General features: G+C 39.6%; 1 protein-coding gene across 2 annotated transcripts in view; it reads right to left on the reverse strand.

The window, feature by feature from the left end:
• Positions 1-23,218, reverse strand: part of pcdh11 (protocadherin 11) — a 131,612-nt gene that overhangs the window by 95,406 nt on the left and 12,988 nt on the right. Inside the window, exons 3-4 of one of the 2 annotated variants that reach the window (XM_006781344.3) lie at positions 20,105-22,612; positions 12,655-14,725 (exon numbers count right to left, since the gene is read on the reverse strand). In XM_006781344.3, coding sequence (XP_006781407.1) covers positions 14,642-14,725; positions 20,105-22,612 — 2,592 coding nt within the window. In that variant the 3' untranslated portion in view covers positions 12,655-14,641. Of the gene's footprint in view, positions 1-12,654; positions 14,726-20,104; positions 22,613-23,218 lie in introns of those variants that run through there. The other variant, XM_006781343.3, reaches the window with a different exon arrangement.

Consider the following 23,218-nt stretch of genomic DNA (forward strand, 5'->3'; position numbering starts at 1 on the left):
TCCCCTCAAGGCAACGTCAGGATAAATCTTCTAAGGGATTATCCCGGCTACACAATGTTCTCTGTTCTGCCCATTGTATGCCTCTTTAAGCACAATTGATAAATTAGTTATTTATATTGTGCATGGATCAAAGTCAAACACTGGATTTTCTTTTGATTGTCTGGTTTGGGAAGCATTACAAATAATCGGCTGCGTGTGTTCTGTCTATGCCAAATTCCACGTGCAGACATGTACGACTCTGTATATGATTATATTACATAGAGGATGGAATTGCTAACAGGCTAACAGTTTCACTTCTTTATAGCCAAAAGGTATTTTTTCACATAGACAGATACTTTGACAGAGACGTATATAGCTCAATAGGGGCCCAATCAGTCTTAAATGACTTACACATGGGATCGCATATCTCTTAGGGAACCCTTCTGCTTTTAATTTAAGGTAAACTAATAGCTTCATTTATTTGTAATTAGAAAAAAATAATATCTGCTTTAACTGTGTCTTATCCTCTCCACTTCCTGCTGGCAGCTCTCTCTTCAAAAGTTCATGAATTTTAATTCATTTTGGTGGTTAGGCCAATCCCCTGTTGTATGAAGCGACAGAGTTTTAGTCAAATTGAATTACCCTCTCTGTGTTTCACTGCACTCACCTCCTACTGTCCTCATTTCTCTCATTCGCTTTCTCCTCCCTTCCTCCTCGCCTTCCTTTCATTTCACTCTTCCTCTGCTGCCTTATTTTACCTATCCCTTACAACTTCCTTATTTTCTTCATACACTGCCTCTAGACAGCAGTAAGTTGTATGTCTGTGTTTTAACTCTGGTTGCCCCTAGCACATGTAAATGACTTTGGCACTTGATGTTTGAAGAGAGAAGATGAAGAAAAAATCCCTAAGTGCAAAATCAAACAGATAAGAGCCAAGAATCTTCACGTTGCTGGGGAATGTGTGTCTTGACATGCACCGCCTTTCATGTTTTCCTTTAAAGTAGTCAAGGACAGTTCGTTTTGGAGGAATTCTAATCCTGAATGTTAAGGATATGATTATGGGCTCCATTTCTGTAACATATTTTTTTTTTTTTATGAGAAATCTAATGGAGGGATAACGGGAAGTCTCTATAACTTTAATATTGAGCAAACCTGATGTGTAAAGCCTCTTGTGTTATCACCCAGCCCCATATGTGTGGCATTGCACTCCACCAGTCACAGCTATATAATAATATAACGATAGTAAAAAAAAAAAAAAAATGCAAAAGAGTAAAAATCTCACATGTCAGGAAGTTGGTTTCCTGGTGTGTTTGATGTGACCCACATTACAACAAGTCATTCAAATGACCTCTGAGGTGTTATCTCCAAAAGGCAAACATGGCAGCATTACTCCCCCTTCCTACTTGGTAAGGATGAAAATATCTGACTTTGCAAAGATTCTGTCTCTCTGCATCTGCAGTATCATATTTTCAAGGTTAAATGTTATATTAAAAATATGTGAGATGATGGTGTTACAGTAAATGACGGGGATAAACCCATATCCCTAACAGAGTTTCGGTCAAATAAAATCATGGTTAAGCAGTTCTTAGTGACTACAAAATACACCGTCCTAAGCTAGTATGTATTATTGCAGGGTCTACCTTACAGTATAAAGCGCCTTGAGGCGACTGTTGTTTTGATTTGGCACTCTATAAATGAAAATTGAACTGAATTGAATTGAATGTCCTGCATATATATATATATACTCAGAGCTATATATATATATATATATATATATATATATATATATATATATATATATATATACATATATATGTGTGTGTGTGTGTGTGTGTGTGTGTGTGTGTGTATATATATATATATATATATATATATATATATATATATGCCCATGATCAGGTACTCAGCTGGTATAATAAGTTGGCCAAAGGAGGAGATAGAAGCCACTGACATAAAGACAAGAAAGGTCCTTACCATGCATGGAGGGTATCACCCCAAGTCCAGCACCCTGAGGCTGTACGCTAAGCGGAATACATTGGGAAGATGGCCCCAACTGACCGAGTGCTCAGTGAATACCTCAGGCAGCAGAAACCCAAAAAAAAGGAGGGAGATGAGGAACCATCATGGAAGGACAGGCCCCTGCACGGTATGTACCACCGGCAGATAGAGGAGGTGGCTGATATCCATAAATCCTACCAGTGGCTGGACAAAGCTGGACTGAAAGACAGCACAGAGGCACTAATCATGGCAGCACAAGAACAAGCTCTGAGTACAAGATCCATAGAGGCTAGGGTCTATCACACCAGGCAAGACCCCAGGTGCAGGCTGTGTAAAGATGCCCCTGAGACAATCCAGCATATAACAGCAGGGTGCAAGATGCTAGCAGGCAGGGCATACATGGAACGCCATAACCAAGTGGCCGGCATAGTGTACAGGAACATCTGTGCCAAATATGGCCTGGAAGTCCCGAGGTCAAAATGGGAGACGCCCGCAAGGGTGATGGAGAATGACCGAGCTAAGATCCTGTGGGACTTCCAGATACAGACGGACAAAATGGTGGTGGCTAACCAACCGGACATAGTGGTGGTAGACAAACAGAAGAAGACGGCCGTAGTGATCGATGTAGCGGTTCCGAATGACAGCAATATCAGGAAGAAGGAACACAAGAAGCTGGAGAAATACCAAGGGCTCAGAGAAGAGCTCGAGAGGATCTGGAGGGTGAAGATAACGGTGGTCCCAGTGGTAATCGGAGCACTGGGTGCGGTGACTCCCAAGCTAGGCGAGTGGCTCCAGCAGATCCCGGGAACAACATCGGAGATCTCTGTCCAGAAGAGCGCAGTCCTGGGAACAGCTAAGATACTGCGCAGGACCCTCAAGTTCCCAGCCCTCTGGTAGAGGACCCGAGCTTGAAGGATAAACCGCCCGCAGGGGCAAGCTGGGTGTTTATAATATTTACCTTAAAATATTATATATTTTAAGGTAAAGACCCCACTTACTGAAGAGAAAACCCCAAGCAGTTTAGAATGAGTATAAAAAGCAAAATGATTATATTTTGCTGGAGGTTAAGGTGATAAGTAAAGTGGGAATAATAAAACAGTTTAAAAAGTTGAGAATTTAGGCTCTTTTGAGTGATCTTTCTTAAGATTATGTTTTAACTTCTGGTGTGGAGTGCTTTGTCCTTCTCTGACCTGGATCATAAACAGTAAACCCATTAGAAAGAGAACACCAGATGACAAATAACCCAGCATCATGCTGAGCATTCATCTGCCGTATTTGTCTGAGTGACAAAGCAATTCTTGCTGGCAGGGCGGGTCATCTTACAGGCTTGCTATGCATGTAGCCAATACAATACACACTGCACATAACTCAGAATCAACTCCAGTGATCTTACTGATAACATCCGTAATCTATTAAGGTGAAAAAATTACCATCTATTGACACATCCATTCTTTGAGCCCCACAGAGGCTTAATTGAAATTGTCTGGAGGGAGACACAGAGCTCCATTTTTACCCAGCATGTCTTTAAGCATTGAAGTAAGCAGTTCTTCATTGACAAGTTGGCTAAGACTCCACAACTTAACTAGAGAGACTGGACACCCCTGGCAATCTCTTTGTTGTATCTAAATATAGTGAGTCCCATAAGTCCCTCTTGTAAAAAAAAAAAAAAATTAGGGAGAATTCATTGTTTCATTACATCCCCCTACTCTGATTTACATACACAGCAGAGGAAGAGTAGCTTTTTTTTTTTACCATGGCTGTTGCAAGAATCTGTTTACTGATCCCCAGCAGAATAGCAAGGCACAAAAACAAGCCAGAGATCCACACAGTGCACCCTTCCCTCAAGAGGTAGACATGATCTCATGTTATCCATGTTTTCCCCAAAGTCATATGTGCATCATGTCAGTGAGACTCAGAGTCTGGAACTCAGCCTTTTCAGTCACTTTGTTAAATAATGTATCAAAGCGCTGAATAGAGTTAAGTTGAGATGAATGAAAGATTCAGTAATGCATCATCGTTTGTGATGTCTTCATTTGCTTGATGTTTTACTTCCCTATATGTGATGCATACTTAAGTACTTGGATGAATCTTTATATTCCTAAAAAAACCTTTCATTGACTCACTGCCACTGTACTTTGCTGTGCACTTGCGCTAATAGAGCCCTTTCTTAACTTTTGTGAGTAAGTAAGTCTCCCTTTGTTTAGTCAGTGTCCAGAGCTAATGCATAGCAATAGTATTCTCAGTCACTGCATGTTTTGATGCTTTGCACTCTCATCATATTGCTAATATTGTTGGACAGTCTAAGAAGTATGTCACAAACTATAGTTTTCAGGAAAAACCATTCAGAAAGTGGTGCTCTGACAACAAACAAAAAAAACAAACTCGTATATCTATAGAGTTGAACTCAGAATGGACTTGCTTCAAACTTATACAGGAGTACCAATCATTCTGAAAGTCTTCCTAAGCATGCTGGTCACTGTTTGCATTGGAAAGTATTTCCACAATGCACTCCCAAATGATTTGCAGACATCGGCTGATGTGAGTCACCCGGCAAACAAATGTGGTGTGTCTGGGTGACCTTAATCACTTCCAGGTTCATCGAGACTCAGATTTCACTTGTGTGCCTTATTTCAGGTCATTGCCTCAAAGTCAAAGTAGGGCACAGTCATTATCTGAGGGAGCATCACACAATCATCCACACAATACAAAAAGGTCGGCACAATTCACTGAAGTCATTGAAGTGTTGTCCATTATTTCGGAACACATGTCTGCTCCATCACAGGGGGTGCATATCTATATGTGTGGATTACAGGTAATCTAAGTTGTGCCATTCCATTTCTTTTGCCGAAAAGTGTATATAAAAAAGATATATTGTGGACATTCTGTAAGATCAGTACTGTATGACACTAAGATGTTCAAATCTATGTGTACAAACTCCTACCTTTTGGTTTCATTAGCTAAAGAGAAACAGAATTATCTTACCAGCACAAAATGCAAATAGAGTAAAAGCGTTCTGTTATACTTATTTTTTTAGTTTATAACACGGTCATAACACAATTATAATGCAGTCTTAACAGCAGTTTTATCTTAAAAGGTGAGTGTTAAGCACAAGTGTCTGACATGAAGCCTTATCATTTTATAAAGAGTCTCTTGCCATTCAAAAAATACAGACACTGTCAGAATACTATAAAATAGTATGACTGATCTTGGGAATGGCTTGCTGCTGTTTTCGAATACTGTATGCATTGAAATTCTGTGTGCCAATCTGTGACTTTCTCACACATTACTAAAGAAGACTTTTCCTTGATTCTATTATCCTTTTGCATTTCAAGATCTTGGTCTCTTTCCTTTTCTTATTGTGGCATATGTTTCCAAGCACTGGAGCTAAAGTTTTCAGTGCTAGCTGCTGCATAATAAAAGCCGTTTCTGAAGGCACTGGGTCAAAAAGCTAAGTTAAAGGCACTGATGTGTTCTGTTTTGTTTTTGTGAACCTCAAAGAGCCAGCGACGTCTTAACTCTGGTACAAGGAAAGGTCCAAGCAATTAGTATGAGCTGCATGATGCGTGTTACCACAGCCTAGCATTAGCTTTATGTGGTTCACCATCTAATATTCTCTGTTAATGGTTCTGTACATACCTCCTTGCTGACATCAGCTTTCAAGCACATCACATTGAATAAATTTTTATTACGAGGAAGCACTTAAATAGCACAGCACAGACGAGAAGAAACAAATGCAATAACTGCATCAATTACAGCAAGTATCACACAAAGATATCAAGCTGTGCTGATAGGTGCAATTACAATGTATAATGTTTGTGCGTCTCATGCAAATTGTTTCGAAAATGACCGTTCCCCTCAAAAGGCTTGTTCGAGAGCGCTTGACTCTTTTGCTTGTGTCTGGATGAAGTGAGAGCGCACAAAGACAATCAGCATGTCATTGTGTATATGTGGATTAACTTTGCACCGTGTACATGTTTGAGTAGGATGGATTCTGGGCTGCTTGTCTTTTGTGCTTCTACACCAGACTGAGCCTGACAGCTATGCACAATATCCTGTTATAGCACACAACTGCAGAGACAAAGAAAAAAATGGATGCAACAAATGCTTTAGTTAAATAGTCCTTCCGCTCGCATATGCCGTGCACAGTTCTAATTAGTCAATGGGCTGATCTCATTTCTTCAAATGCTTTTGTTGCAGGTGTCCAGTCCAAGCTGAGAAGATTGCCGGAGGTATTAAGTTTAGAGAGGTAGACTTAGGGAACCAATATAAATGACTTAATGGATTACATGCCATCATGCTTACAGCTTACATAAATGCTACTGAAGATATTGCAGTCCAAAAACCAAAAAAAGTTACTGTTGCTCCTTTTTTTGACAGTTAAATTGTATACCTACAATTTTCAGGGAGAAGAGAGTCTTAACATGTATTATTTTTAATATTGGCTGTTTACTGGCTTTTCTTTAATTACCTTAAAACTTTGATGGGAACTTGGCTTGTCTCTTTTTATAATACGTCAGCCCACTAGTGGTTCAGTCCTGAAGTGTTACAATTACCCTCAAGAACTTTTTGGGGGTTCGTAGTGTGTTTGTGTGTAACCACACTGAGGAAAAAGCCTCAAAAGGGAGTGTTAATGGATATATCACTTGTGGGAAGTCGTCTTACTCACTGGATACGGTATGTCCACTGCACCAGAACAGCAAGTGTTCAAAATGCAGTGATTAGCGCAGTGTCCAGTTAATTTTAACAGGGTTTGCAATGGGACTAATCAGGAATTAAGAGTTGGCATCTACTTTAAATCGCCTTCTTTACGCATTCGTGGGGGGATACTGTGAGGATGGGGAAAAAGCAATTGTCTGCGGTCTCCTGATTATCCCCTGCAAAAGCCTATAATCTGGCTGAAAGTACTTAAAGAGTCAAGCAGCAAAATAAACAACATTGATTATCATCCCACTGTTCTTTTTTTCCCCCTCAAAGTAGACCAAGCAGAGAGGGAGGGGGATGAAGGTTAAGGTTGTGCCTTCCCCCGTCAGCGCCATCTGCTTGGGCAAATGTTAAGGCAAGCTAAATACCCCCTGATTCCTCTGTTCAAACCAGATTATCAGCTATTCTAAGGAGGCGGACGAGCATCTTATCATCTCCCAATCTCTTTTACAAAAGCAAATCAAGAATTCTGCAGGAGGATTACCAGGATTAAGGGGAGCACAGACATAGCCTTCCTTGGACATTGTCTTTAAGTTGCCACCTTCTAGTCTGGCCACCTTCAGCTTGCAAAAATTCATGCATCTTGTCATGACAACATCCTTAACACTGACTAATTCTCTTGAGCGAAGACATTATTCCTAGGAGTGGTTGTTTTTGTCACACGAAGTATTGTTAGTCTCTTTCAAAAAGAGTAGTGTTCAGATCCAGACAGCTGAACCCTGATTTGCATATCACCAGTCATTACATGCCATCAGTCAAGCAACCCAGCTACATTTCAGAAAAGAATATCTGCTTCGCACAATTTTGACAGCATCACATTGTATTAAACAGTGATCCATAGTGGGAAGTGGCAATGAAATAGCACAATAGGTTGGCATGCAGGTATTCTACTGTATGCTTTAAAAAAAAGTAAAACTATTAATTCTCTCACAATGGGACGACGCCAACACCAATGATCACACCCGCTCCATCACAGCTACACACTTCCCAGACTGCATGCCCTGACATTATTGCATTAACAGGAAAAAAGACACAACAGCAACAGTAAACTACAATGAACACTAAAAGTAGTTAAAGAACAGTAACACTAATGACCATTCACCAGATAATATCAGTGGCAAATTAGAACCCAATTTATTTAAACCTTTGTCCACAGATAAAATCCTCTGTGACAGAAGATGCAGGAAAAAATCCACTCACTGCTGCGAATCATATTTTACGTCTTCTAAAAACAGTACTGTGTGAAGTTACTTGCAGAATATGACATTTGACTCCAAATCGTTTTGAGGAATAACTTTCTTGTAGTTAAATTACACCAAATGAGATGAAATGACTCCAGCACTTTTGATTTTACTCTGTATCAGCACACTGCTGTGGCTGGTAATGAGGAACTAATTTAAACTCAAACAGCCTTTATGTGTGTGGGGTTTTTTTTGGGTTTTTTTGCAGATGTCCACGACATGTTATTGCACCACTAATGCCCAGGTAGCAAAAACTGATAAAGAAAAAAACCCAAACATCAGGGCTGGACTGGGACAAAAAATCGGCCCGGGCATTTTGACTAGAGACCGGCCCACCAGGTATTATAGGAAAAATCATAAAGCCTTTGAATGAAAACAAACGCTGTTGTGACAGTGATGTACTGTCTTGTTGGTCTATGTATGATTTCTATACGGTGTACATCAGATAAAAACTTTGGTTGTAAGATTCAGATAATTATTTAATAAAAGCTTGACATTTTAAACGAGAATAAGAAAGAAAAGTATTTCTTTGTGCCCCCCCCCTCCCTGCTAATGCCCCACCTGCCCCCCTGGCAAAGCTTTGTTAGACCCGCCCCTGCACAGTTACCAGCTGTCAGCTACACAGAAAGGATCCTGGTGTTATTTGTCTCTCAGAAACAGTTCATAACTTCCCTTCAACTTATCCATGTCATCTAAAAGGTAAACCTGTTTCTCCATCACCTGTTCAGCTCTGATGATTCAGTAAGGACATCTCCTGGTTTCATCTTCATGTTTCCCTCTCACCAGATAACCAAGCCGACATAATGACCAGCAGCTTTTACAGCTGTGGCTCCATCAAACATCAGCTGATACTAGAAATTAATATTAAATAAATTCTAACAACAGCTGATCAAGCTTAAACGTGCTGCTGTTGTTTAGCGCGACAACCGCTGGTTTCCTCTTTCCGGCGATAAACAAACAAGAGAGAAAAGCCGATCAGCTGATCATTGATCAGTTTCACGATTGAATGAGAGAAGAAGAGACAGCTGACAGCGTAAAGACAGAGAAAAACTCCAGCTTTGTGTCTTCTTCCATTGTACCTGAAGTACAGGACAAACTGTGTTCCTTTTCACCTCAATACAAAACACGTAATATTTTCTCTGAATACGAGACGATTCCATTTTTTAGGGGACGGTTGGCAACTCTACTAACTAACCTTATGAATAAAATAAAGTTCACTATCAGTAACATCATAGCACCCACCCACCTGTAGAAACTCCGTCATGGTAGCTAGTACGTAGTACAAGTTATTGTAACTGACGGTAAAAAGTCAGCACAACAAAAATAAACTCCACCTAAACTTGGTTTATATTCGACCCAGATAGACTGCAGGTCATAACTTCTTACCTGAAGTTCAGTTCACCTGACACTCGGACCAGCGGCCGCCTCGGGTCTCTCCTCCTGCTGCCTCACCTTTCTCTCATCCACCTGGCCTCTTGTGGCAGCTCCGCCATAGCCACCACCAAACAACTGAGTTATTTTTACACATCTGCCAGCATCTGGCCAATCCATCACCTTTCCTTGTTTATACTGTTAAAAAAATAAATAAATATGCCCGATGGCCAGTCCAGCTATGCCAAACATATAAAACAGAACAGCAATTTTACATTTTGCCTAATCTTTACAGTACTCTTTTTTTACAGGGGAATTAGAACTAAGTGGACATGGGCGAAGCAAAGTTTGAATCCACACGAGTACCTCAAAGAATTGTGGGATAAGGGAAATGGGAAGGCTGCTATCTGCTGAAAAATGTTGTAAAGATAATTTATCTGTATGAAGTAATGTACATTCACAAAAGATAAAATGCAATAAAATATAATAATATAAATCAGGTCCTGATAAAGCCATGCTAACCCACCCGAAACTGTGATTTAAGAATTTTATGTGGTCATTAATCAAAAGGCATTATTAAGCCCACACAAGCGATCACAATGGATTTCTTTACCTGGGATATTTTTGGAAATACAGAGGCACACTGACTGTCTTAAGGGCACACCAGCCAACCATATGCTCCTTGCACACTAACGGCGTCCACTGTTTTAGATCACACTTTTAACAAGGAACAAACAATTGTACAAGCAATCGATGTTCTTCAGATGCCTGCTCCACAGTCACACCTCGTTTAATCAACACAATTGTTTTCAATGAAAACAATCTCCGGGCTGTAGAGCTACTCAGTGTCTCAGAAAGAACCACACGGCAGGCTTCCACACTGATTTGATTGTTGCACACACAAAGGTAGATAGACCACTGCAGCTATGGGGGATGATTGAATTATTCAGTTTGGCAGAGATTTGGCAGCAATTGTGTGGAGTGTTGCCTTGAGTGGAGTGCAACAGAAAAAAAACACACAGCATCTTCTTGTTTCCTGCACCACTGCACAGCACATGCATAAATAGCCTCTGCTTACACAGTCAGTATTGCTTCAGGACAACTTCACATCATACCCTGAGCATGCTTGCTGCTTGTTAAATTGACCTACACCTCCCCAAAGACAACCAAACTATTAAATGCCTTCACTTTAACCTGTGTTATTCTCTATAACATAAAAAGACATCAAATATATGCAATACCATCCTCAGAATTCACTATGCGTTTAAAAAGTGAACTTACAAAGCAACTACGGCAATCATTTGGTTTAAAAATCTGTAATCTTGAATTGTAATTTTACACCGTCTACAGCGGATATCAATGATCCCAGAAGAGAACGTGAGTGACTTGTAAAATCAATGTGTAATGGTTTTTGCCTACTCAGTTACTCCTTTGCAATCTTACACAATCCACATAAATAACAGACATGCTTTAGTTTTATGTTACATTTATTAGAGGCAAAGAACTGATAACAGGGCTGATGTACTGATTGCACTGATTGCATGCATTCTCAAGGTTGAGGAAAGTCACTGGGCCAGCTATGCAGTCTTTGTCTGGTATAACAAACTTCACACATACTTTCTGAGTATTGTGAAGTATTCCCAACTAGTTATTAGGATGCAATCTTAAATAACGAAGTGAATGGCTGACATTACAGGAAAACAAGAAGCCACTGTCTAAATGATGAAGCAAACAAAGTGGAAAAAGAAACATATCCATATAATTTAATGAAGGGCATTTAGCAAGCCTCTCCACGAACATAACCACTGGCCGCATGTGTGTCTGTGTAAAGCCCAGCATGTTGGTCCATATATATGATGCTCCAGCTGCAGACGTATCATTGCATTATACAATAAGTAATCAAACTTAATACATATAACTTGCTTCCTGGCCTGGTAAATGAAATTGAACACTGCCGTCTCATAAATCATGAATCAATATGTCAACAAAGAAACTCTGCTAATGCTTTGCTCAGTGACACGCTGTAATGTAGCTATGGGGCGAGCTTTAATAGCCATATAAAAAGATAGAAGTACTGGATTTTGTGTGCCTTTTCTAACAACCAAAAAATGAAAAAACAAACAAAGAAAAACAGTGATTCACAGACAGAGCTAGAACCCAGCATCCACTGAATAAATTTCCTTTTTTTGTTTCTTTCTTCCTTCTTAATTTGGACTTTGCACCAACACGCTGGAAAAAACTTCATCTAACACATACCACTCATGAACAAATGTCAATACTCATTAATGGTTGGCTGTTAAATTTATTTATGGTTCATCTGAAAACATGTATTGCCTAATTATATATGAAAGAAAAAAATCAAGCTGAATTTTTGTTCCTCAAAGAGATACATCTACCTTATTATCTATCTACGCTCTCTGTTTTTATGCCAAGACGATGCATTTATCAGGTTTACATTTATCTATTAATAGAAAGTTGACATTTATGCACTCTCCATTGGAGAACGCTTTTCTTGAGTGTGCACCACTTTCTCAAATCACCAAGGACACTTTCCCCATGGGAACTGATTAGCTCGCTTGGTTTCAAACTATGAAGTAACTCTGATAAGCAATTAAACATTTTCTGTTGTCTCGACTCAGACTTTGTTTTATGTCTTTCAAGTCTGTATTTTTGGATCAAATCCGCATAAACACCACATAACACAATGTTTGAGCAGTGGTTATTGTACTTTCTAGCATCAGTCTCTCTCAGATGTGTAAACCCCTGTTTTCGTGCCCTACTGTACATCATAACAGCAGAGTTATCTTTATCAAATGATCATTATCAGCTCTCATGGAAGGAAGATAAATAAAAAAAAAAACGTGTCGGTCCAAAAAAAGCTCCTGTTTGGCTGTTTTCTGTCTCTGCACTTCAAAGGATGCGTTCTTCTTGAAATTTCCATAACTTTTTTATCTGTAATCTGTTCCTAATTAGCGATGTAAATCATTGTTTTTTGTTTCTTTTGCCTATTTAAATGCTATACTGTTGCAAAATGTAGAAGAAATGTATGGGTGTTTTTCTGTGGCTGAAATTGAACTATTAATGCTGCCTCAACCAACACAACTACATATATTTTTTACAGGCCACAGCCTGTTTTACCAATACTTAATGTCACCAACTAAGTGTATATGTGAAAAACAACAAATTATTCTACAACGTGTGCTGGCCTCATTATAGTCTTACTGTTCTCATCAGGCAGACACGGCATCGTGTGCAGAAAACTGTGTGATGTAAACTAATATTGGATGCTTAAAACAATGAATAAGAAGAGTCATCGAAATATGCAATACAATGCAAAAGACTTTAATAAATTTCAGAAGCGCACACATACATAAACAAAACATTTACAGTTTTCTCCACACTGGCAAATCAAAGTCAATTACAAAGATCATGTAAGGTGCATATTGTACTTCACATTGAATAAAAGTGAGGTTTCTGTCTCCCTTACAAGGACAAAAGCTTTCCCCTGCATGTTTTTTTTTGTCTTTTCCCCAAAGATCAGGCAAATCTAATTATTACACAGTGCTAGGATGCTATGTATATTTCATACTGTGGCTCCTACGCAGTAGTGAATACATTTGATACCATAATTACATGAATATACCTCCTTAAATAATAACAACCTGCCTTACAAAGAGGTGACACACATAAAATTAAAAGCTTTAAAATGGACACAGCCTGTACAACCATGACAGATCAAAGACTGGAACAAAATGAAAAAAAGGCATCTTGTCTGTGCAGTCATTTCATTTAACTATATATAGGAGGGAAAACAGCACCTACCCAAGTCAAGCCGCACATCTCTAACTGACTACACAGACTTTGTCCATTTTAATTACTCTAATTCTATGTTTATATTTCTGTACTGAAGTTGCCTTTTAGGCCTTACCTATTAAAGACGTTTAGCTTACCAATTAACAGGATTATTGAACAATAACGCTGCAAATCCATCGAGCCAGTTACTGGTGTGCATGGTAGAAATGATTCAATAAGACATAATGTGTCATGATGGTCCTATGAGTGGAGAAAAAGTAGAAAAAAGCGTTGCTCTGAATAATAAGTATTAAGTGCATCATAGTGGATTTTTTTTTTAAATCAAATCTTAACTTATTGCTTGTTTTTAAACTCAATCCTGGAGTACCTATTTATTTTGGTGTTCAGTGTTGTTCTCATCAGAAAATACGTTTCTCTTTTTTTCAGTGTAAATAAGTGTACAAAGTGAAGCACTTTTTGCTTGAACCCAAGAAATATTAATGACTGCCAGAGGATTATAATTACGATTTTTTTTCCTCTACCATCTGGAGTCATTTTAATATGGGTCCCAACAGTTAAATCAGTTCTGACTTCGAAATAGTAAGCGACACACAAAAGGTTAGGCTTAGTGCTCTTCAAATCTGCCCTACATAAACAGCTTTTGATTATAACCCCAGCAGTTAGTCCCTTGTGATTGTGGCTTAGCTCAAAGTATTAAACTTGTCCTACCATTTCTACCAGTGTAATAACAGCATGGCGAACGGTAGCACAGCTAAAAAGCACTGCGAATCTGTTGGTATTGTAGGGCCATGCATGCATCTGCAACATCAGCCACACTTGTCACCAACAATGTAATCAGTTGCAAAAGTGGAAATAAACGAGGCAAAGGGTGAAAGACATGATACACTGTGAGCGGGCTCAATACTAATGGAAGCCTACAGATCATAGGCTTTGCAGCATAAATATATTAAAAGTCATTAGTTCCATGAGCAAGCCCAGATAGAGCAACATCAAATGATACAAAAAATAGAAAGTAGGAAAATAAAAATGGCCACCAGGCAGTTTTGAAAACAAAGCAAATAAAAGGCAATCAATAAATATAAACACCATCAACTCTGTGATAGATATACATACATACATATAAACATACTTTACAGATCTACTGACTGTATTTGACACCTATTTTACAGAGTGGGTGCTGGAGTGGGACATTTTTTGAGGAGGGTATGGGGCATACAATATCATCCCCACTGACATAAGGTAAATAATAGCAGAGGACTCAGTAAAGCATTTCCAACTTCCAACAGATTCACATGAAGGGTTTTGTCAAGTTTCAGGCAGCAACATGAAGCATTGTCTGTTCTTTTCTGAGACTCCCCTTCCCCTTCCCCCCCACCCCCTCTAAATTCATCTTTTCGCTCAATTGTGTGAAGAGGTGTGGTTTGAGGCTGTAGAGGCAGTAAAGTACTTGTTTTCACCTCTTCAGTTCTTGCCTTCCTCCTTTCCTCCCTCTGCCCTCTCCCTCTCTCTTTTTTTCTTTCTTTTCTCTCTTTTGGGAGCTAGAGATTGATTTTAATCCTGTGGGAGCGAGCTGTACCTGTGCCACAGAGTGTGCCATAGTGTGGTGGTTTCAGTGCCATCTCCTGAAATATAGAGAGACAGACAGATATAGGGAGATTGTAGTTACAATATCATTGAGCTCTGAGCAGCCTATGCTGTAGCCTTATCAACGTAGCCGTGTGAGGCTACGTTGAACACTGATTAAAGAAAACTCCAAAAAGAGTGTGGATGATATTTAAAAAAATAAATAAAAAAATAAAAAAATAAAGCATTCTTCAAGGTACGGCTGGCAATCAAGTCATTATCTTGTCAGGTTTCCTTGAAGAATGCTACAGGTGTCACACATTTGTGCATTTTCCTGTACTTATCAGAGCATGCAATCTCATCCAATTACCACTCCCAATTTGTCTTTTTTTTCTCTCCCACCACACTAGTGCAGCACTCTTCATTTCCCCTCAAAAAAGAAAAAAAATATTTGGATCAATTTAGGCCCAGTCTTTAATTCGGACCCTTGCCAGTGGGTCCTCTGATATGTACAGAATGTTACATTTTGCTGTTCCTCACAAAGGTACCAACATATCTGCGATTGGGAAGAATCTGTCTTGATAGTGCTCACGTTAACAAAGCACAGTGATTACAGATGCAATGACTCAACAATGACTCAACAGAAATAAACAAATAATAATAATAAAATGCAAAAAATGACCAAAAAAACCCTACTACAAACAAAACCATAATCAGTTGCAAGGATTTGAAACTGATCACCTTGTGAAATCATAGCTTTAACGCCCGTCTGTGCACCCACTACCATTAAGCACAAACATCCTGCAATCAAACATCAAACTATAGGTGGCAAGTGTGACTGGTCCATTCCTTCCCCCGCATAAATAAAAGATGTCTGCACAAATAAGGTTTAATATTGCCTTTGTTATCCAATACATCTATAAAATACCTTTATTTATTCAATGTCCAGTACTGTGGTCATCCAATTTCTTGATATTTTGCTATATTTTTGGAATTTTATTAAAAAATGTGCAAAGATATATGGGAATACAGTATGCACATAAGGCAAAAACAATGCTTATACAATTCTGACCAGCTTCAAAGTCAATATTTGGTATGACCAACTTTAATCTCTAAGACAGCCTGAACTCTTTTAAGCATTCTTGTAATTTCTTTAAATCGTCTCCATGAATAGTTCTCCAGGCTTCTTGAAGGACATTCAAAGCTCTTCTTTGGATGTCGGCTGCCTTTTGTTCTGTTCTTTGTCATGATGATCCCACACAGGTCCAGACTCTGGAGAAGCCAATCCATGACCGAGTGTTCCACTCTGTGCTTTTCCACCCAGGTTTATTTTTACATTATTGACAGTGTGTTTGGGATCATTGTCATGCTGGAAAATGAAGCCATTGCTATTTAGATGCTTTCCAGAAGGTATTGCATGGTGGATCAAAATTTGATGACACTTTTTGATGTTAGTAATCAGTTTTGACAAGGTTCCCAGAACCACTGGTTAAAATGGATCCCAAAACCATGACAAAGCCTCCACCATGTTTTACATACATACTGACAATGATTTGAAACAAAAAAAGTTACATTTGGATTAATTAATCCATCAGACCTGTCGCCACTGAGTTTCAATCCAGTTTTTGTGTAATTTGACATACCTCAGTATTTGTCCATGGAGACCACTGGCACCATGTTTTTGTGTCACATTTAAGCAAAAAGGGGCCTATATTGTAGAGGCATCACTGGTTTATCCCTTGAGTTATGTGTTTTTTATCCTATAATAATAAAACATTCCTCTAAAACTGGTCAGGTAGAGGGATTTGACTGAAAAAGAGAGAGAAAAAGCAGCCAATGTCCAAAGAAAAACTTTGAAAGACCTTCCGGAAGCCTGGAGAACTATTCCTTAGGACAACTTTAAAATCGAGAACAATGTCTGGCTTCTTGGAATGAAAAAAATCAAGAAATCAAGGAGAGCTCAATACTTTTGCACAGTACTGTGTGAAGTGGTACCAGAAGACACTAACAAAATGTTAATCTCAATTCCTGCACTGTGGGCGTAGAGTTATGGGCCAAACATAAGAAAATATTAGCCAACCTATTCATCATGATGTCTGAGATCACTTAAGCAGGGTGGTAGTCATTTGATCTGATTCCTCTAAATCACATACGCTCACAAGTGCTCCTCATCACTGGAGGCAGATTGACCTCTAATATCAAGGGGGTAGGGGTTAAAAGAAAATGATGAGATGCATAAAAAATAGGAAGAGAAGGGAGGGAAAAGAGGAGATTTGCGTTTATAGCTCTTACTGTATAATGAAGCCATATGGTGGCACAAATCTGTAGTCTCTGAAGTATTTTTACAAGCTTTAGTCTTTATCAGCTACATCTGTAAAGTCCCTGGAAACGTTTTGTTGACCTTCAACCATAATTATCTCCTCCCGCATTCCCTCTCTATTGTTATTCAATGGCTCGGCTTTTTGTCTAGGTTTCATTTTCACCTTCTTCTGTGACAATTAGATATTACTTTAATGCACAAAAGAACTGCGTCACTTTGATGAAGAACAGGGAAAATTACCTATGATCTTTGCGTTTGGAGTTTTTTTTATTAAGTTAAGCTGAACAGAGAGTGAATAGCTTCCACTTACAGACCAAATGTAGTTTTTCTTTTAAGAACCACACTACAAATGATCTCTACAAGTTCTCAAACGTTATGCTTATACCACATCAGATCAAGAATCCTACACATTTTGAAGTGTTGTTTATAAGTGCTATTTAAAACTTTGAAAACGTACTTTCTTTGAAGAAGCGTAAAGATAAAATCAAACAGATTCAATTTTAATAGCCCTTTAGCAAACAGGGCTGCTAGGCATCTATTGTCATATCGCTTTGGATCCTGAGGACAGGACTCACTCAAGGCTAGTTTATGGTACTCCTGATAATCTTAAAGGACAGCTGCCTTTTTCTTCTTTCTTATCAGCCTCTTTCTCAAACCAATTAGAGTGATTTTAATCATACTGTATTACGAGTGATTAACCCTTTAGTGCATTTAATTAACCTTTGCAGCCAATGATTCTCATCAGGCAAAGCTTCATGCTATTTTTTTCTATGACATAGGCTTTAAATAAGCACACTTTAAACTTGTGGGAAATCTAATGTGTAAAGTGGGAGGAATCACTTGCCAATTGCTCAAGGGGACAGAGAGAAAAAAATAGATATATCGCCAGCTTAACATCACTAAAGATGGATCGCTGAGGAAAACCAATGAGAACATTTTTTTTTTTTGCTAATATTGAAATATTAGTTGGATATAATACCAGAATATGAGAATATTAAACCCATGTTCTATTAGAAGAGTGGATAAATATACCTTAGAAATAATCAGATAGAACCATAGCCGAAGAGATTTGGCAGAATGTTTACTAATTAAATATTCATTGATTTGAAATTATTTGCAAAAATAAAAATAAAAATAACAATTCTTCACTCTGATCAGTAACATGAGTGGAAATCAATTTCAATCCTTGATGCATAAAATTCATAACGGATAATAACTTAGGATGGTTGAACACAGGCTGAATATTTCTGCATATTTCAGGGCAGCCACTACTTGTAAGAGGGGAAAATCATTCTGACAACTCGTCAGTGTGTCATATAAACACATTATGGATGAAATCTTTGGTAGCAGGGGCATGTAGCAGGCTTATGTATAATGTACCATGGCAGAGCATAGCTTTTAACTAGGGGTTCAAATAAAAGGTGGATGAAGGGAATGACTATCAAGTCTGTGTGGGTGTCTTCATAAATTAGCCTAAGTACAATACTTCACAGGATCAACAGTCATTTGCCACAACTAAGCTATGATGAATTTTAAAGCTTGCTAGATCTCAAATAGAAGCATAGTGAGAGCAAAAAGAAAGACGTGAACCAAAGATCGAGAAACTGTGTGCAATATGATGCTAGACACAAAGAAAAGCAAGCACCTCATCAAACAAAATCAATTATTGATGCAATATCATGAAATTGACCCAGAATTGCATGAATGACAGTTGTGAAAGTCATGATCAAAACAGTAACAAAAACGAAAGCCAGTGCAACCAAGCAACAATGGGAATCATCAAAAATCTTAAAAGAAGCAAAACGAAACACAAGGAAATGATTGGAAAAGCCAGAAAAATCAACTGGATGTTTGACACTAAGGGAAAACTATGGCAACACACACAGATCGGTATGAATAAATTACAACCCCACGCACAGACCAATCAACCTTCATTAATTCCATCGTCGGAGTGATAGCAGGTCAAATATCAACATGATATTACTTTGTCATGTATTAGAAATACAACAACATCACCCTGTCGAACACAAACTGCAACAAATCAGTGTGGCAAACCTTTGTTGTGATCCTCTCTAACGTGAGACCATTTAAAAAATGTAAAGTATTTGAATCAACATATGCCATTTATAACAATAATTGGGGTCATTAAAGTAGGACATTTATGGGCTAAATGCAACACTGGCCTGGCTGGCTTTTTTATTTTACTGCTCCCTTGGTGTTTAAGTATACTGTTCTCAAGGCTCTGCGTCACCTTGATCCCTGTGACCCCCCTCCCTCTCCCCCGCCCCAAACAGTACTCAGTCTTCCCCACAGCGCTCTGCTCTGGCTGTCAGCACAGAGCAAGGCCACCTCTCCTTACTTCTGATTTACATTTATTTCCCTTTGCCAGTTTTTATTTATTGGGGCACTTCACATTTGGCAAATATCTCTTAGGGAATCATAAGCCCTTTGCTATACCTTGGCATTCAGATGAGTTTCACTCCCACAAAGCATCACTGGCACAGTTAAGCTAGGACTTAATATTTTCACGACTGAAGCCACAAAAATATGGGATTTCTTTATCAAGTTGTTTTAGCACAATTTTTTTTTAATTTTTTCGCACTTTTACTTTCACACTTGTGCCTTTGACAATGTTAGCCAAATAGTCACAGCTTCATTCATCCTAATAACTCAAATTCAGAGTTGCTGCATATCCCAGTTTGCACCGCCAGCAACTACTCCCTGTCCATTTTAAAACAGCTAGCCACTGTAGTTGTTCTGCTTCCATTGCTCAAAGATGGGATTTTGAAAGCTGAGCATGTTTTATGGTAAATGATTATACATTTATGGTTGCATTTAAATGGTCAAAATGAAAACAGGGTGGATTAACAACAGTACAGTGGAAGGTTTGCTGCATTAATTGCAACAAATTGCGTTTTCTTTCATTTTTTGTTTGTTTCATTTCTTCCCATTTTTAGGTGGAAATGACATTCATGAAGACATGGTCATGGTCTGTGTAGGTAAATCCCCTTCCTTCATGCTCCCACCCACCCCCTTTAACATCACCTACCAGAGGACAGCAAGGGGAGCGTGAGTGGGGACTAGTGTGGGTGGGTTTAAAAAGGAAGTCATGAATTACCTGTCGGTTGGTGCTTTGCCCCGCAGTCTTGAATCCCCCCTGACAGCTGCACTCTGAGACACTGTATGGGTCGGAGCTAGTCGATGAGCATTTGGAGAGTGAGTCACATCCCACCACAAATGTGTTGTCCAAGGGGAGCTCCTGGATCACGTGGTGTTTCTTTGGGGCCACTGGTGTTTCGGGTTTGATTTGAAACGTAGGCTGAGGGGATGCAGATTTGTAATGCTTGGCTAAATCGGGGCTGTCAGGTTTGAAGGTGGTCGGCGTGGTTGCCCAGTTGTACTTCCCCATGGTTTGCTCCTCTAGCTCCACAGGGAGATCCAGTGTACCATTAACATGCTCATGCGTGGGGTCGTCAGGCTTGGATTCATCTATGGTCACAAAGTTCAGGAGGAGGCTCTTAGGAGATCGCTTCTTTCTCTTCTTCTTTTTCTTGATCTGACGGTTTTCTTGGTTAGGTGACACCCACTCTCCACTTTGCTTGCCCTTCTGCACTACTTTATGTCTGGGTGTCTGTCGGCAGCGCACTAAAGCGGTCACAAATATCACCAAGATGACAGTCATGGTCCCCGCTATGATAGCTATGACGACAATCACATATCCGTTAGCTTGAGGTGCTACCTCACTGTCCCCTATGTTGCGATCCAATGGTGTCTCCATACTTTTTCGCAGTTGCTCTTGTATAAAGGTAGCATTTGACACAGAGTCATTTACAAACAAGTGAACGAGTGCAATAGCATGTAATGACTCCGGCTGGCCTAAATCTTTGACTTTGACTACCAGCCTGTGCAGCCCCTGATCAGCTGAAACTATTTTCTCCTGCAGTGTTATGTTACCCGTTGTTCTGTCGATGGCAAAGAGACCTCGAGGGGAGACCCTAGATGTAATGATGATGCTGCTAATAAGACTGTATTGCAGCTCAGCATTCATACCAGTGTCATTGTCAATGGCAAACACTCTGGTGACCACAGCACCAGGGGTGGTGGTGGTTCGCACTAGGTCATATGAGTAATTGGAGGACGGAATGACGAACACGGGGCGATTGTCATTCACATCGACTACATTGATAGTGACCTTGGCATAGGAGGAGCTTGGAGGTTGTCCTCCATCAACTGCCTTTACCATAAATGTGTAGGAGCTTTGCTGTTCCCTATCAAAGGTAATATTGGGTTTGATCACGCCAGTTTGGGGGTCAATGATAAAATTGTCTTTCCCATTCAAAATGGACAAAGTTACAACAGCATTATCTCCTGCATCTGCATCCGTTACTGTGATTAAGCCAACAGTTCCATAGAGAGGCAGGTTTTCAGGCACATAGAAGTTGTACTCAGGGTGTGTGAAAGTTGGGCTGTTGTCATTAAGGTCCTGGACAATTAGCTTGACAGTGACATTGCTCTGCAGGGATGTAGAGCCATTGTCCCTCGCTATGACAGTGAATGAGTACCTCTCCTGCTTCTCTCTGTCCAGTCGTTTGCCAACAGAGAGAATTCCTGACCGTCTGTCAATGTTAAACCCATCAGGCGCATCAGGGCTGAGAGTATAAATAATCTCTGCATTATGTCCACTGTCTGCGTCAGTGGCGCTTATTTTTATTAACTGTGTAGAGGGGTCATTGTTCTCCGGTATGGAAAGCTGGATTTCTGGCTGGGGAAAGATGGGCGCATTGTCGTTCTCATCCTTGATTTTAATTAAGACCATAGCTGAAGTGTTCAAAGGAGGTGTCCCCCTATCCGAGGCCACTATCTTAATTGCATATTCTCGAGTCGTCTCATAATCTAGAGGAGCAGCTGTCTCGAGTAAAAACTGATCATTAAAGACAGGCTTCAATCGAAAAGGAACATCATGGTCAGTGTAGCAAGCTACTTTGCCATAAAGATCTGCATCCTTGTCAGTAACAGTAATTAGGGCTATTTTGGTGTTCAGAGGTGCATTCTCAGACAGCAGAACAGTTCCATTAACCAGGTTGATAATGTAGCGAGTGTCTATAGAGGGAACATTGTCATTAATGTCTGTTACATTAACAGTCACTGTGGCTCTGGAAGGGGTGGAGCTGCCATCACTGGCCAGGACAATGAGTTTATGAACAGGAGTTACCTCCCTGTCCAGTGGCTGCTTCACAGTGATAAGTCCAGTAGAGCTGTTGATGGCAAAGTGACGTTTGGTCGAGGAAGAGATCTGGTTGCTGAAGGCAAAGTGGATCTGCGCATTGGAACCCAAGTCTGCATCCGTGGCATGCAGCTGAGCGACCGATGTTCCCACTGGTGCGTTTTCTGGTACTGTGACTTCCAGCTCACTGTCCTTGAAAACAGGGCGATTGTCATTGACGTCAGAAATGGTGACTTGGAGAATGGCTGTGCTGGATTTGGGAGGGTTGCCACCATCCTCCACCTTTATCTTCATGACAAAGGTATCCTTCTGTTCACGATCCAGGTTCTGCTGAACGATAAGCTGCGGCCACTTGTCACCTTCGGGCGTCTCAATGATGTCTAAGCCAAACTCACTGACACTCTGCAAAGATAGGACAATATATTTAATTGTAGGTGTTGATTTTATATACCTATTTGAATAATGGAAACAAAATGAAACCAGCTTGTTAGTGTTAAATATCATTTTACATGTCCACTCATTGTTTTTAACTTCAAATGACATTTCTCACAGGATTTTATCCTTAAGTTTGTGTTTCTTTGTTTGTTTTTTAGGGGCTTTCCCCTTTATACTGTCTGGCACAAGACAGTGTGAGTTTCATTTGGTGCAAAAATTGCTATGCCACTTCAATAAAACCAGACTCGACTGATATATTAGTACCATAACTAAGAACATCACATTTTGACTTGGGTAATAACAAAGAAATATGTGATAACAATTCCAAGGCATCCTTGGGCATTTTTGTTCTTAAATTGCAGATTTTTCAATTATCTTATAACAACAAACATCTTGTTGAGGTTTCTCCTTAGGTTATTCAGGTTCCTTTGTAGCCCTTCTTATGCATCCTGATGAATGTCAAGTTAAACAGCCTGGGAAATTCTTCAACAAAGGCAGCTGGCTCTTTGCTCTGCTCTGCTCATCTCAGTTGGGTCCCTGCAAATGTGCAAACATGCTAATCATCAGCTTTTT

The sequence above is a fragment of the Neolamprologus brichardi genome, chromosome 2 (assembly GCF_056152115.1).
Source record: "Neolamprologus brichardi isolate AB-2024 chromosome 2, ASM5615211v1, whole genome shotgun sequence".
NCBI lineage: Eukaryota > Metazoa > Chordata > Actinopteri > Cichliformes > Cichlidae > Neolamprologus > Neolamprologus brichardi.